This window comes from Oryzias latipes, chromosome 4 (assembly GCF_053564925.1).
Source record: "Oryzias latipes strain Hd-rR chromosome 4, Olatipes_Hd-rR_3.1".
Taxonomy (NCBI): domain Eukaryota; kingdom Metazoa; phylum Chordata; class Actinopteri; order Beloniformes; family Adrianichthyidae; genus Oryzias; species Oryzias latipes.
The window spans coordinates 2,334,346-2,347,670 of record NC_136240.1 but is presented as its reverse complement, the minus strand read 5'-3'; the positions used below and the strand labels follow the sequence as shown (position 1 = coordinate 2,347,670).

Sequence of the window (13,325 nt, the reverse complement as noted above, 5' to 3'; positions counted from 1 at the left end):
AATTGAATGAGAGAAAACGTCTCTTTTTTTGTGCTAAAGGAGATTTAGGAAGCTGGTGTTTTGATGTTCAACCCCGGCGCTTGTGTGTTTGGTGAGATGTGTGGATTATCCCAACAGTGTTTGGGCTGGAAGAGTGCTGCTGAGTATTAATGAAAGCAGAGAAACCCCAGCTCTGTGTTTTATTGCCATACAGGCAGGACAGTTTGGTCTGCCTAGTTAAGAGCCTGGTGGGAGGAGCGACAGTCCTCATTGGGATTGGAGCTGCGGGTTGATGATGATGCGTAGAGAAGGCTGGGAAACTCAAAGTGAATGCTTACTGTCAGTCATTATTAACTTGATAAGAATCAAAGAGCAGAAGAAAAGCTTGCTTGGGTTTTCTGGTGGTGGTTTACCTGCCTACACCAACCTACCTGTTTTTGATGTGGTCTTCCAGTTGTCCTCGGGCCAATTTTTCAGTGCAATGCTCTGTGAAAGGGCAGGTTATCATCAGCTTGTCCAGCAGCTTGTGCACCAGCAGGCTGGGCTTCCTGCAGCTCTGCAGCATGAGGGGGTCACGGCACACAGGGCAGAAATCGCTTTCCAGCAGGAAGCTGGTCAGGCACTCCTGGCAGTAGGTGTGTCCACAGGGCGTGTCCAGAGGCCGGATGAGCGGCTGCAGGCAGATCTGGCAGACAAGATCGTCATCCACCTCGTCCTGATACAAGTACTCATGGTTCTCCTCCAGCTTGTGACTGTGGCCACATGATGCACATAAATCAGGAGGCGGAGATAACAGTCCAAGGTTAGATGGGTAGAGAGGCTCAGCGGATGCCTCAACCATTGCGGTGGCGCCCACCGGCTGAGTGCTCTCCTCTGGTATGCTCATTGTAGGCCAGATTCAGGATAAACCTTGTAAAGAATTCATCTGCAGAGAGAGCTGGGACAAACAGAAAAACAAACAGTGTAAGACAACAACAAGATGTGCATGTTTCTGCTGGCACTCAAAAGGCCCCTTCAATGAATAAGTTAGTAAAATATTTTAGGATATTTATACATGTGTGCTCTGCTGTTTTGGGAAAAGTAAACAAGAATATGCAAACTTTCAAATTTTTGTTTTCTCCAATTAGAAAGAAGCTGTTGGTCAATGATTTATTAAGTTTAGTTTCACTCAGCAGAATAAATGCTAAACTTTCTAATACCTTCCCAGCCGTTAACAACAAAAAAGGAATTGCAAGAAAACAATGTTCACACATGAAGATTATTTTTTAACAACATTCCTTAATAAGAAATTTAAACATTGCAATAACAAAAACATAGTGGCAAAAGGTTTCAAACAAATGGGAAAGACATTTGGGAGATTTATTTTAGCAATGATTGTTGTTTTTGCACATCAAAATGATACTATGGGGACATTTTTGTTATATATATATACACACACACACACACACACACACACACACACACACATATATATATATATATATATATATATATATATATATATATATATATATATATATATATATATATATATATATATATATATATATATATACAGTCAGGACCATAAATATTTTGACAGAGACACATTTTGACAGAGAGAATTTTAAATAAAACAACTCAGATGTCATTAAAGTGCAGACTTTCAGCTTTTATTCCATGGGTTGAACAAAAAGGTTGCATAAAAATGTGAAAAACTAAAGCATTTTTAACACAATCCCTTCATTTCAGGGGCTTGTAAGTAATTGGACAATTGACTTCCATGCTATTGCATGGGCAAGTGAGGGCAATTCCCTTATGTCATTATGAGTGAAGCAGATAAAAGGCCTGGAGTTGATTAGAGGACTCGTGCTGCATTTGGAAGATTTAGCTGTGAACAGACAACATGCGGTCAAAGGAGCTCTCCATGGAGGTGAAAGGAGCCATCATTAAGATGAGAAAACAGAAAAAAACATGCCAGAAATCGCTACAGTATTAGGAGTGGCAACATTAACAGTGTGGTACATCCTGAGAAAGAAAGAAAGCTCTGGTGAACTCAGCAACGCAAAAAGACCTGGACATCCACGGAAGACAACAGTGGTGGATGATGGCAGAATCATTTCCATGGTGAAGAGGAACCCGTTCACAACAGCCAACCAAGTGAACAACACTCTCCAGGAGGTAGGTATATCAATATCCAAGTCTACCACAAAAAGAAGACTGCATGAAAGTAGATCCAGAGGGTACACTGCTAGATGCAAGCCACTCATAAGCCTCAAGAATAGTAAGCTGACAGAAGCTCAAAGAGGTACAATGAGAAAGCAAGTACCTCAGAGATACAGCCAGATGCCCATACCTGAAGCACTGGAAACTGCCAAACAAAGACTCCTAGCATTGAGCAGCCGCCTAAAGAGGTAAACAAGAGACAATGAAGCCAAACAGGCTGTTCGCAACTCAGCCTGCAAAAGTGGCAGGGTCAAAACAGCCGATCAGTCCCACCAAGGCTAGAAAATGAACAGTACTGGAAAAGAAGAAAGAGGCAGCACATAACAGAAATGCCCAGTGGCTGGTCTCTCTGAGAAAAGAACATACGGTAAATGGGGTATACTTATATAGCGCTTTCTAGCTTCTTTCGAAGGCCCAAAGCGCTTTACAGTCACATTCACCCAGTCACACACACATTCACACACTGGCGGCGGCTCCGCTGCCAAACACTGGCGCCGACCTCCCACCAGAGGCAAGGTGGGGTTATGTGTCTTGCCCAAGGACACTTCGACACATGGGCGTGCAAGGCGGGAATAAAACCTGCAATCTTACGATCATGGGTCGACCGCCCTACCGCTGCACCATGGCCGCCCTCAACATAGGAACCTCCCTGAACAGAATCCAGTATCCATCACAGTGGCAGACATCCAAGAAAGAGTCTCAGGTATGAAGAACTGGACAACACCGGGCCCTGACATGAAACATCCCTACTGGCTAAAGAAACTCACCACACTCCAAGAGCCCACAAATGAACCAGCTGCTAAGAGATGGGACTCACCCCAAATGGCTAACGGAAGGGCGAATGATCCTAATCCAGAAGGATCCCTCAAAGGGTGCAGTCCCATCCAACTACCGGCCAATAACCTGTCTGCCCACAACATGGAAGCTAATGCTCTACATTGCAACCAAGATAAATAGGCACATGGATCAATACATGAGCAACACACAGAAGGGCATTGGTAGAGACTCCAGAGGAGCCAAACACCAACTCCTGGTTGACAGAACAGTCGCTCAAGACTGCAAGTCACGACACACCAACCTGTGCACAGCCTGGATGGATTACAAGAAAGCCTATGACTCAATGCCACACACGTGGATCACTGAATGCTTGGAGCTGTACAACATCAACAGGACTCTAAGAGCCTTCATAAGAAACTTGATGAAGCTGTGGAAAACCACCCTTGAAGCCAATGGGAAGCCACGTGCACAAGTGTCCATCAAATGTGGGATACACCAAATTGATGCTCTGTCCCCACTGCTGTTCTGCATACGTCTGAACCCCCTCAGCCAAATAATCAACAAAACTGGCTATGGAGACTGACTCAGAAATGGGGCCAACATCAGTCACCTCCTCTACATGGATGACATCAAGCTATATGCTAAAGGCCCGTTCACACCGGGACGAATTTCGCCGACGATTTTCGCCGACGTTTAACGCCTCGTGACTAAACAAAGGGCACCAATGAGAGTGTGCACACCGACGCGAAAAAACGCCACGCGTCAAAGCGTCAAAAAAAAAAAACGTCTCGGGTTCGTTTTTTTTTTTTGACGCCTCGCGTCGAAATCTATTCGACCAATGAGAATGGCGCTTTTGCACACGTGTCTGGAGCTTCTGGAGTTACAGTAAAACACAACTTGGGGGCGCTCAAACACAAAACTGCCTTGCTGAGCACACATACCAGCGAAGAAGATAGACGCCAAGTAGCGTCTATACTGCCGCGGAGAAATAATGACGGACATTCTAAAATATCCCCGAGCCAAGCATAAGTTGGAGCTACTGGTGCTTGAAATATTCATGTTTTCTTTGTATTATTCTGACAAGCACGTAAATACTTGCTCTCTTCTTCTGAGGGAAAAGCGACTTTAAGAAGCGTAAAGTTGCGCAGCGCCACCTTGTGTACAGGAGTATTTCTGTTTTACATTAAGCGCCATCTAATGTCAGGGAAGGAAATTGCATGTTCGCTCGGCTCATAGTCAGCGAAAATCGCCTGGGTGTGAACACAAAAAACGTGGCGAAAAACGCTGACGAATAACGCCTGGCGAATATTCGTCCCGGTGTGTACGGGCCTTAAGAGCGAGCGTGACATTGAATCCCTGATCCACACCACCAGGATCTACAGTACTGACATTGGGATGTCATTCGGGCTCCAGAAATGTAGCCGGATGGTGACAAAGAGAGGCAAGGTAGTCCACACAGGAGGGGTCTCACTCCCAGAAGGAACATACATTGAGGACTATTACAAGTACCTTGGAATTCCGCAGGCAAATGACAACCTGGAGCAGGCAACAAGGAAAGCTGTAACAGCTATATGCCGCCAACGAGTAAGGCAACTCATGAGAAACCAGCTCAATGGCAAGGACAAGACCCGTGCTATACACAGCTATGCACTGCTATTCACCAGATACCCTGCAGGACTAATAAGATGGCCAAAGGAAGAGATACAGACCATGGATGTTAAGACACAAAAGCTCCTCACCATGCATGGAGGGTTCCATCCCAAATCCAGCACCCTGAGACTGTATGCTAGCCGCAAGGAAGGAGGCCGAGGACTAGTGAGCGTAGAAGCCACTATCCAGGATGAAACATCCAAGATACATGAGTACATCAAGCTCAAGGCCCCAACTGACAGTGTGCTCAGTGAATGTCTCAGGCAATGGAGAGCAGAGGATACAGTGCTGGAGGACAGATCCTCATGGGAGGACAAAGCCCTGCATGGGATGTACCACCGGACCATAACTGAAGTGGCTGATATCAAGAAGTCCTACCAATGGCTAGAAAGGGCTGGCCTACAGGACAGCACAGAAGCACTAATCCCGGCAGCTCAGGAACAAGCCCTGAGCACCAGAGCCATAGAGGCTCAGATCTACCACACCAGACAAGACCCAAGGTGTAGGCAAAGAGGCGCCTGAAACAATCCAGCACATAACTGCAGGGTGTAAGATGCTGGCAGGGAAAGCATACATGGAGCGCCACAATCAAGTGGCTGGAACAATATACAGGAACAAGTGTGCAGAATATGGACTGGAAACCCCAAGGTCAAAATGGGAAACACCTCCGAAGGTGGTAGAGAATGAGAGGGCAAAGATCCTGTGGGACTTCCAGATCCAGACTGATTGGATGGTAATGGAGAACCAACCAGACATTGTAGTGGTGGATAAAGAACAGAGGAAAGCCGTTGTGGTGGATGTGGCAGTGCCAAGCGATGGGAACATCAGGAAGAAGGAACATGAGAATCTGGAGAAATACCAGGGACTCAGAGAAGAACTGGAGAAAGCCTGGAAAGTGAAGGTGACAGTGGTGCCTGTGGTAATGGGAGTGTGATAGGAGTTGCCGTTTGTTTGGCAGTTAGCCTTGACTGTGGGTTTCAGAACATCTATTTGGTTTTGAACCTTCTATTCATTCCATATTCTCTGCATATAATCTGTCTGGGTGGGATTGCTTGAGTAGTAGCATTCTAACAGAACCTTGTTCTCACATCTAGTCCATTTCAGTCATCCAGTAGCCCACTTTCCATCAGGGTGCTCTGGGCCCCCAGCACCTGACGCAAACGTCTAAACCTGAGCCCTGGTTTAGATCTTCAAAGAACCACAACCTCGCAGAAACTGAGTAATTATCTGTTTCAAGCTATACATGTTTTAAGGCAGCATTTTGTAAAAGTTGATTAGTCTACTGGACTGAAAAAAGGGGGATGAGGGTCGCGATTAGTCAGAGTATTCATGAGATTGGTTGTATGAAAGCTTCACTCAATATTTCAGCAGATATAACCCATGTGCTATCCTAGGCACTTTAACGTTGGGAGTTGGGTCATCTAGACCCACTAGACAGTACCCTGAACCTTTTTTCTTCAATGATTTGTGATCTTCACTGGTGTCCATGGATCACATAAAATCTTTCCACCTTTATCCACCTTTGTCATGGTAGGGAGAACACGTCAACGTAAGGGTGAGGTCATCTAAGATAGCACAAGGGTTAAGGAGCTATGTCTTTTTGTTTGAGTCAATGGTACTGGGGCAATTACCATATCAATGGCGAGCAATTCACATCACCAGTGGGGGTTCTTGGGCAAGACCCTTAATGCTACTGCCTCCCGGGCGCGGCTAGTCTGCAGCTCACCGCTCCCCCAGGGGATGGGTCAAATGCGGAGAACAAATTTCGCACACCTAGGTGTGTGACAGAAAGTAGCACTTTCTTTCTTTCTTTCAAACCACCAGCACAGAGACTAGACTGTGGGCTTTCTTTCTCTGCTTGCAAGAACAACATTTTTCATCTCAGCAGCAGCCGACAGAGACTGACGCAAATTAATTTCCAGATCTCTGCTGCTCAGGCTGCACGACAATCCCTCATCTCTGTTAATCCATAGAAGAATATGACTGATTTTCGTAATGGCAAATGGTTATTAGTTGCCACTCAGGTATACATTGTGATTTAGATTACGAGCAAGCACGTCATCTCCAGAACAGGCTGGCTCCTCGGGCACATGGACACAAACAGATGGGCTCAGTCAGGCACACGTCACCCTGGCAACAGTAACCGTGTTGGCTCTCCACTTGCTTTGCTTCTGAAGCCACGAGTGGGTCTTGGCTGCTTAATGAGTAACTGTTATAAAAACACCACCAGATTTAAAACTTGTGAAGTCAACAAAATACAAATATAATTCAAGTGCTAGAACACATTCCCACACTCAAACATTCTGCCAAGCTGAAGAGGTTTTAAAAAGCAAGGCAAAAACAAAATATTGGGATATGTAATGCGGTTATTGTGTGCAGTTCCATGTGACTATGAGTGCCAATCCACCAAGAAACAAGCAGGTTGTAAAAACACACAGCAGCTTGTGACGGCTTAGTTTGTTCAGAGTGCGTTTGTGAAGGGAAAGCTAAAAAGAAGATGCCAGGTAGTCTTAAAGAAGATGAACCTTCTTCCCAAGAACTTGTGGTGACACAAATGATTCATCACTCTGTCTGTGACAGAGCTTCTGAGATCTGGCCTGATCCATAGAAACCAGCGTTTTCATCACAGGAAAAGCTGGAGACAGGCGAGGAGAGAAAAGTAGAGCAAACGCAAGTAGAGATGAAAACACCAGGGCCAAAAAGTGATTTACGGAAAGGAAATATCAAGTGGTTTGATTCTCTCTTCAAACTATCTCCTTAAAAACCTGTTTTCACACATGAATGCTGGAGATTTTCTAGAAATTGATCAACAATTCATGTGGGACTTTTTTAGTCCTGCAGTTGATGTGTGCACATGCACTTCACTGTAAGAGATTAGTTAACTAGAGGTATGCTGTCACAGCTGGAACTGTGAGGGGAAATGGGGAGCAATTGGGTAGAATGTTGAGCAAAAGTGTGCACTGGGAATTGCTGTTTGTTTACAGGAATAGAAAGAGTTCCACAGGGACAGTTCTGTGCTTGCATCTCATAAAATTGTATAAAATAACTGGCTTTGAGGTGTGCTGGGCTGGAGAATTTAGAAGTTCAGAAGCTAATGTCAGCTCTCCAGAAGCTTTGTTGTAAAGTTCCTTGAATGTCTGTGAACATAAATGCATTAACACTAAGAACAACAGCACAGAAAAGATCTAACATCTTCCTTTTTCAGTTGAAACAACAAGAATGACATCCACAACACTGGCAAAGACTGATCTAATATCTGAACACCATAAAAACCTGAATTAGCCTTGAAGATCGCAGTGTAGAAATAATTTATCGTGTTTCTACAGGCAGAGGCACATACTAATGTTTGTCCATACACACCTCTTTTAACAGCAAGCATATTCCAAGGGCACACCTATGCCCTGGAGCATCAGCTCTCTCTGGGTTATTCATGATCCTTGACGTAAAAGGATGACAGCACTAAAGTTGGCCTGTTGGGCTGCTGGTTTTCCAGGACTTTGACACTAGATTTCAGTTCAGTTCAGTTTAGTTTATTTCAAACACAAGTGAAAAATTAACACAATACAGTGGTTTAAGAAAGACCTAAAACAATACAGTGTGCTTGAAAAGAAGTGGGTTGAAGAGAAATCTTGTCTGCTCCCACCCCCTTTTACAAAAACTGATGATGTGCGTATTCAATAGGCGTATTGCTATTTACAGATAGGTACAAAACATTCACGGTACAATTCTGCATGTGCAAATGTGACATTTTTTGTTTTGTTTATCATTTCTGGCCTTATAAATTTCTATTAGTGACTTCTTGTAGTTTTTTTTGAATACATGTAAACTTCTGGTTTGTTTTAAACCAGGTTTTAAATCCATTCCATAAATCCACACCACAATTTGATAGACACGTTTTCTTTTTTGTTGTTCGAATGCACTGCTTTTTGAAATTCAGTTTTTTTCTTAGATTGTAAATCCCGTCTCTGTCTTTGAACTTTTGCTGTAAGTTTAGTGGAAGTAAGTTGTATCTGGCTTTATTCATGATGAGAGCCGTTTTCAACTGTTTTATTAATGAGCTAACATATACACTACGTTACCAAAAGTATTGGCTTACCCATCCAAATGATCAGAATCAGGTATCCTAATCACTTGGGCTGGTAACAGGGCAGGCCAAGCTCTCAGGCCCTCAGTGAATTCCAGCGTGTTGTTGCACAGGACGCCACCTGTGCAACAAATCCAGTGGTGAATTGTCCTCTCTCCTAAATATTCCACAGTCAGCTGTCAGCTCTATCAGAACAAAACAGAAAAGTTTGGAAACAACAGCAACTCAGCCACCAAGTGGTAGACCAAGTAAACTGATGGAGAGGGGTCAGAGGATGCTGAAGCGCAAAGACATCTCAGACTTTCTGCTCAGTCAATTGCTACAGAGCTCCAGCAGCTGCCTCCAAGCCACACATCACTGCAATGCAAAGCATCGATGCAGTGGTGTGGAGCACGCCACCACTGGACTCTAGAGCAGTGGAGACGCTTTTTCTGGAGTGATGAATCACTCTTTTCCATCTGGCAATCTGATGGATGAGTCTGGGTTTGGAGGTTGCAGGAGAAAAGCACATCTGAGACTGCATTGTGGTGAGTGTGAAATTTGGCGGAGGAGGAATTATGGTGTGGGTTTGTTTTTCAGGACTTGGGCTTAGCCCCTTAGTTCCAGTGAAAGGAACTCTGAATGCTTCAGGATACCAAAACTCATCCTATATGACTGTGCCCCAGTGCACAAAGCAAGGTCCATGGATGAACTTGACTGGCCTCCACAGAGTCCTGACCTGAACCCCATAGAACACCTTTGGGGTGTTTTAGAGCAGAGACTGAGAGCCAGGCCTTCTCCACCAGCATCAGTGTGAGACCTCACCAATGTGCTTTTGGAAGAATGGTCAAAAAGTCCTCTAAACACACTCCTCAACCTTATGGACAGCCTTCCTAGAATTGTTGAAGCTGTAAAAGCTGCAAAAGGTGTACCCACATCATATAGAACTCAATCAGTTATATGCTTTTGGAGAAATAGTGTATTTTAATGTCTAAACAATAAAAAAAAGCCTTTTAGGATCAGCAATTGTTTTCTTAACATATTTGCTTTTCAAGTTTTATTTAAAAGAAAAAACAATATTTCTACTGTATGGTAAATACAACAGCAAGACTTTCCATTTGGCTTAGAACCACAGCACGCTCAGTCCACTATTCCTCCTGCTCTTCAACCTTCTCAGATTTCATGTCTGGACGGCTTGTCAAGCTAACAATGGCACAAGGAACTGATGCCTTGTTGGGAAAACAACCCAGTGACGAAGTTTCAGCGACTGTGTCAGCATTTCCGCAGTCCGCACAGAACCAGCAAGTTGCTGTGTACACCTCCACTCCTCAACTTCAAATCTTCAAAACAAATCAGATTACATCTGAAGCAATCAAACAAAGCATGCCTTCAAAGTAAAAGCTCCACATCCAGGTATGGCCTTTTTCTGCTGAAAGCCTGCTCCTTTAGCTGGGACTAATACACCCACAGCAGGTGTGGTATTGTGAGTGGACCATAAATGGCTCTGACTCATTTCAATAGCTGGTACTCAGCACAGGGTGCAGAAGGAACAAGAAGCAGCTCCTGAACATATTAGCCAATGTCGGATCATAAAAAAGAACAGACAAAAGCTGTAATTGTCACCATCTCTTCATACTCTAAAAAGGCTTCCTGTAAAAAAAAAAAAATTGACCGTATATGAGAGTTGGATTGAGCCATCTATCCCCTCTAATGTTCCAAACAGGAAGTATTGACTGAAGCCAACATTTTTCAAACTTTTAATAAAGAAAACTTTTGTTGTTGTAAACTGATGAGGCTTGTTAAACTGTTTTCCATAAACCTAAAACATCTCATCTTAAAACTTTAGACATGTTTTCCTGTACAGAGACCCATTTTTACATTGCTACATTTTTCATAGGGACCTGTTTTTGCCAAACAGGAAATAAACTTTAATTTTTCAAAACAATATATTTTTTTATTTCTGAAGTAAAACGTTTTTTTTTGGGAACAAACCACATGCTTTGTGGGATGAATTTCTTAAAGGTGGTGAACTTTAAAGGAACAGACTGCATGCAAAATCCAGCCTACAAAGGCATAGTTGGGTATGTTCAGACTTGCCACAAAAAAACAGAAAAATTCCTGTAAGTATCAGAGTTTTTTTTTTTTTTAACTGCACTGAGAGCATCTATGTCGTAACCACAAGGAACAAAACACTGGAAACAAAGAGAGCACACAGTTCCATGTAACTGGATTCAACAATGACTCATCTGTGGAAAATTTCAAAGTCAAAGTCAGTTTCTTTATTTGTCTGTTTATTTTTTTTTTTTTTGTGGGACTCTGTCTTTAAAAATTAAAGCATTATGGATCATATTTTCTTTGTGTGTGTGTACATCTATGTTTTCTGTGTGTGTCATAACCTGCCGCATTTTGTTCCATCATACTACGCAATGCGAGGGGCAACATTTTTGGTACAGTGGTATAGTTCCAGGCGCTTTTACTAATCTCTACATAAAGCCCTCGTGTGTGTTTGTGTGCGGCTGCTTGTCCCTGAGAGTTCACAGCAGTCTCCACAGAGAGCCTGGGCCAGGCCTGACACCTCTGTCTAGATGAGCAGCTGTAGACAGATGTGAAGCTCACACACACATGCACACACACACATTCGACTGGAAAAAGAACCTGCAATCATGACTGGGTCACGGTGCCACGACTTCCTTGATTCTAAAAGGGAAAGTGCTAACATACACAGCCAGAGATTCAACACAAATCACATATGCAAAAAGTTTAAAAGAACATCTGATCCTCTAAATAGCTTAGAGTTAAACAGTTAAAGGCTTTGGGAACAGATACCCATAAAAAGCCTGGAAAATAACTGAAAAAGGAATGTATACTTACATAACTTAATCAGCGACATTCACTTTCCACCGTGCAGTTCACCTGGCCAGGTAAAGTCTTACAGTTGGTGTAACATTAAACCCTTCAGAGAGGAGGTGGGGAGGAAGGGAGGGTTAAATGATTCATGAAACAGGACTTTGTCCCTTTTTGGAGGCTTGTTGGCTTGCAGGTTGCTCCTCGAGTAGTGAAATGCTATCCCGCCGTTGGTCTGCAAGGGTTCTCCAACACTACTCCAATGAGAGAAGCAGTGCTCCTTTGTGAGCTGAAAATCTGCTCACCTCTAACCTGCCAAGGTGATCAGGAAGTCGTTTGAGAGAGGGAGGAGTCAAAAAGATAAACAACAGAACTGCCCAAACCTGCTGTGGGAGTTCAGGAGAAACTGGAAGTGTCAAAAACACATGCTGAAAGCCTATGTAACGTCTTTTTCAAAAGAACTTGAAGCTCCCTGAAGCTCAGAGTCAAAATGAGAGTATAATATCTTAGATTAGACACACATGATCTTAGCTGCTTTAGAAACTCTCATCTTTTCTATGGGTAGTTTTCTCTTTGACAGCAGCATCTTCTGTAAAGCTTTCATGGGATGGACAAACACAGTTGTCATGAACTGCACATGTGCCTTCCGTCTTTTGATTGTCTTCCTTTATATGCAGATTTTTAGAGCCACAGGTGCTTCAGCTCAATGAGTCATCCTGATGTGAGCAAAAATGAAACATTTAGCCAATGTATCCTGAATATTCTGAAAGTGGAGAAGAAAGGAAGTCAGTCCTATGAAGACATTCTGGATCCAAAATATGAAGTAGAACTTATGCCGTTATTCCACACAATGTCATCAGAAGTTTTTAGTGTTTTAAATAAAACATAGGTAATAACATCTAAATTAAAACATATTTCAAAACAGGGTTCAGGCTTTATCATAGAAGATGATAACAGTGTTAGTTGAAAACCTCTTAGACAAAATTGAATGAAAACCAGAGAAACAGTGACTCAGAAGCCCTGAGGCAGAACAAATGTGTTGCTGGAGTGACTGCCCACCTCTGCACACTCAGAGAACAGTTTTCAGTTAAGAAAAAACCCAGAGGGCCATGTGTGGGCATCAGAACTGTGGAAATAGCATTCCTTCAAATTAAAAAAAACCTCACAGTAGTCTTGTCTCCTTTTAAATTGGTATTTGTTTTATAACCAATAAATTCACAGGATAAATAATACGATTTTGTGCTGGCCACCTGCGTGTCCCTTACAGGTTCATCCATTTTTACCGGCAGACAGCCCTCATCCACCTTTGGCTCAGTTTTGATTAAGGCCATTGGTAGTATTACCGCTTTCTGTGTTCCTGAGCTTGATGCAGCGGCCGTGTGTGGGAGGAGCTTCCACCTAATGTTTTTAGCCTGATTGCTACATGGTGTGTGTTTTTATCTCATTTATAATGCATTGAAAACACGGATGATGCTTAGGGATCAGGTTTATTATGAAGAGCTCTACAAAACATCGGTCATAAAAGGATTCTGATTTCTAATCGCGTCTTCATGTCTGGGTTAATGAAATCATTCAAAAATTCTCCCGGGAGCTTCACTCCCACTCTGAGAGCTGTGTTTGCATGACAGCCGCTGTGTCTCTGTGACCCAGTGTGAAGACCCACTGTCCCACATTAACCCGAGAGGGATAAACTAAAATGAAATTAGAGTCACTTTTTTTCTTTAATCTATAAAATTTAGAAAAATATCACTAGGTTCAGGGTTCAAGCAGGCTGACTTCACATCTCCCTGTCTGCTGGCAGAGCAAG

At 43.2% G+C, this 13,325-nt stretch overlaps 1 protein-coding gene across 2 annotated transcripts in view; it reads right to left on the bottom strand.

The window, feature by feature from the left end:
- Positions 1-11,828, bottom strand: part of lnx1 (ligand of numb-protein X 1) — a 42,450-nt gene extending 30,622 nt beyond the window's left edge. Inside the window, exons 1-2 of one of the 2 annotated variants that reach the window (XM_004067570.5) lie at positions 11,546-11,828; positions 411-916 (exon numbers count right to left, since the gene is read on the bottom strand). In XM_004067570.5, the coding sequence (XP_004067618.1) occupies positions 411-865 (455 nt within the window). In that variant the 5' untranslated portion in view covers positions 866-916; positions 11,546-11,828. Of the gene's footprint in view, positions 1-410; positions 917-8,707; positions 8,749-11,545 lie in introns of those variants that run through there. The other variant, XM_078945430.1, reaches the window with a different exon arrangement.
- Positions 11,829-13,325: the final 1,497 nt, after the last annotated feature.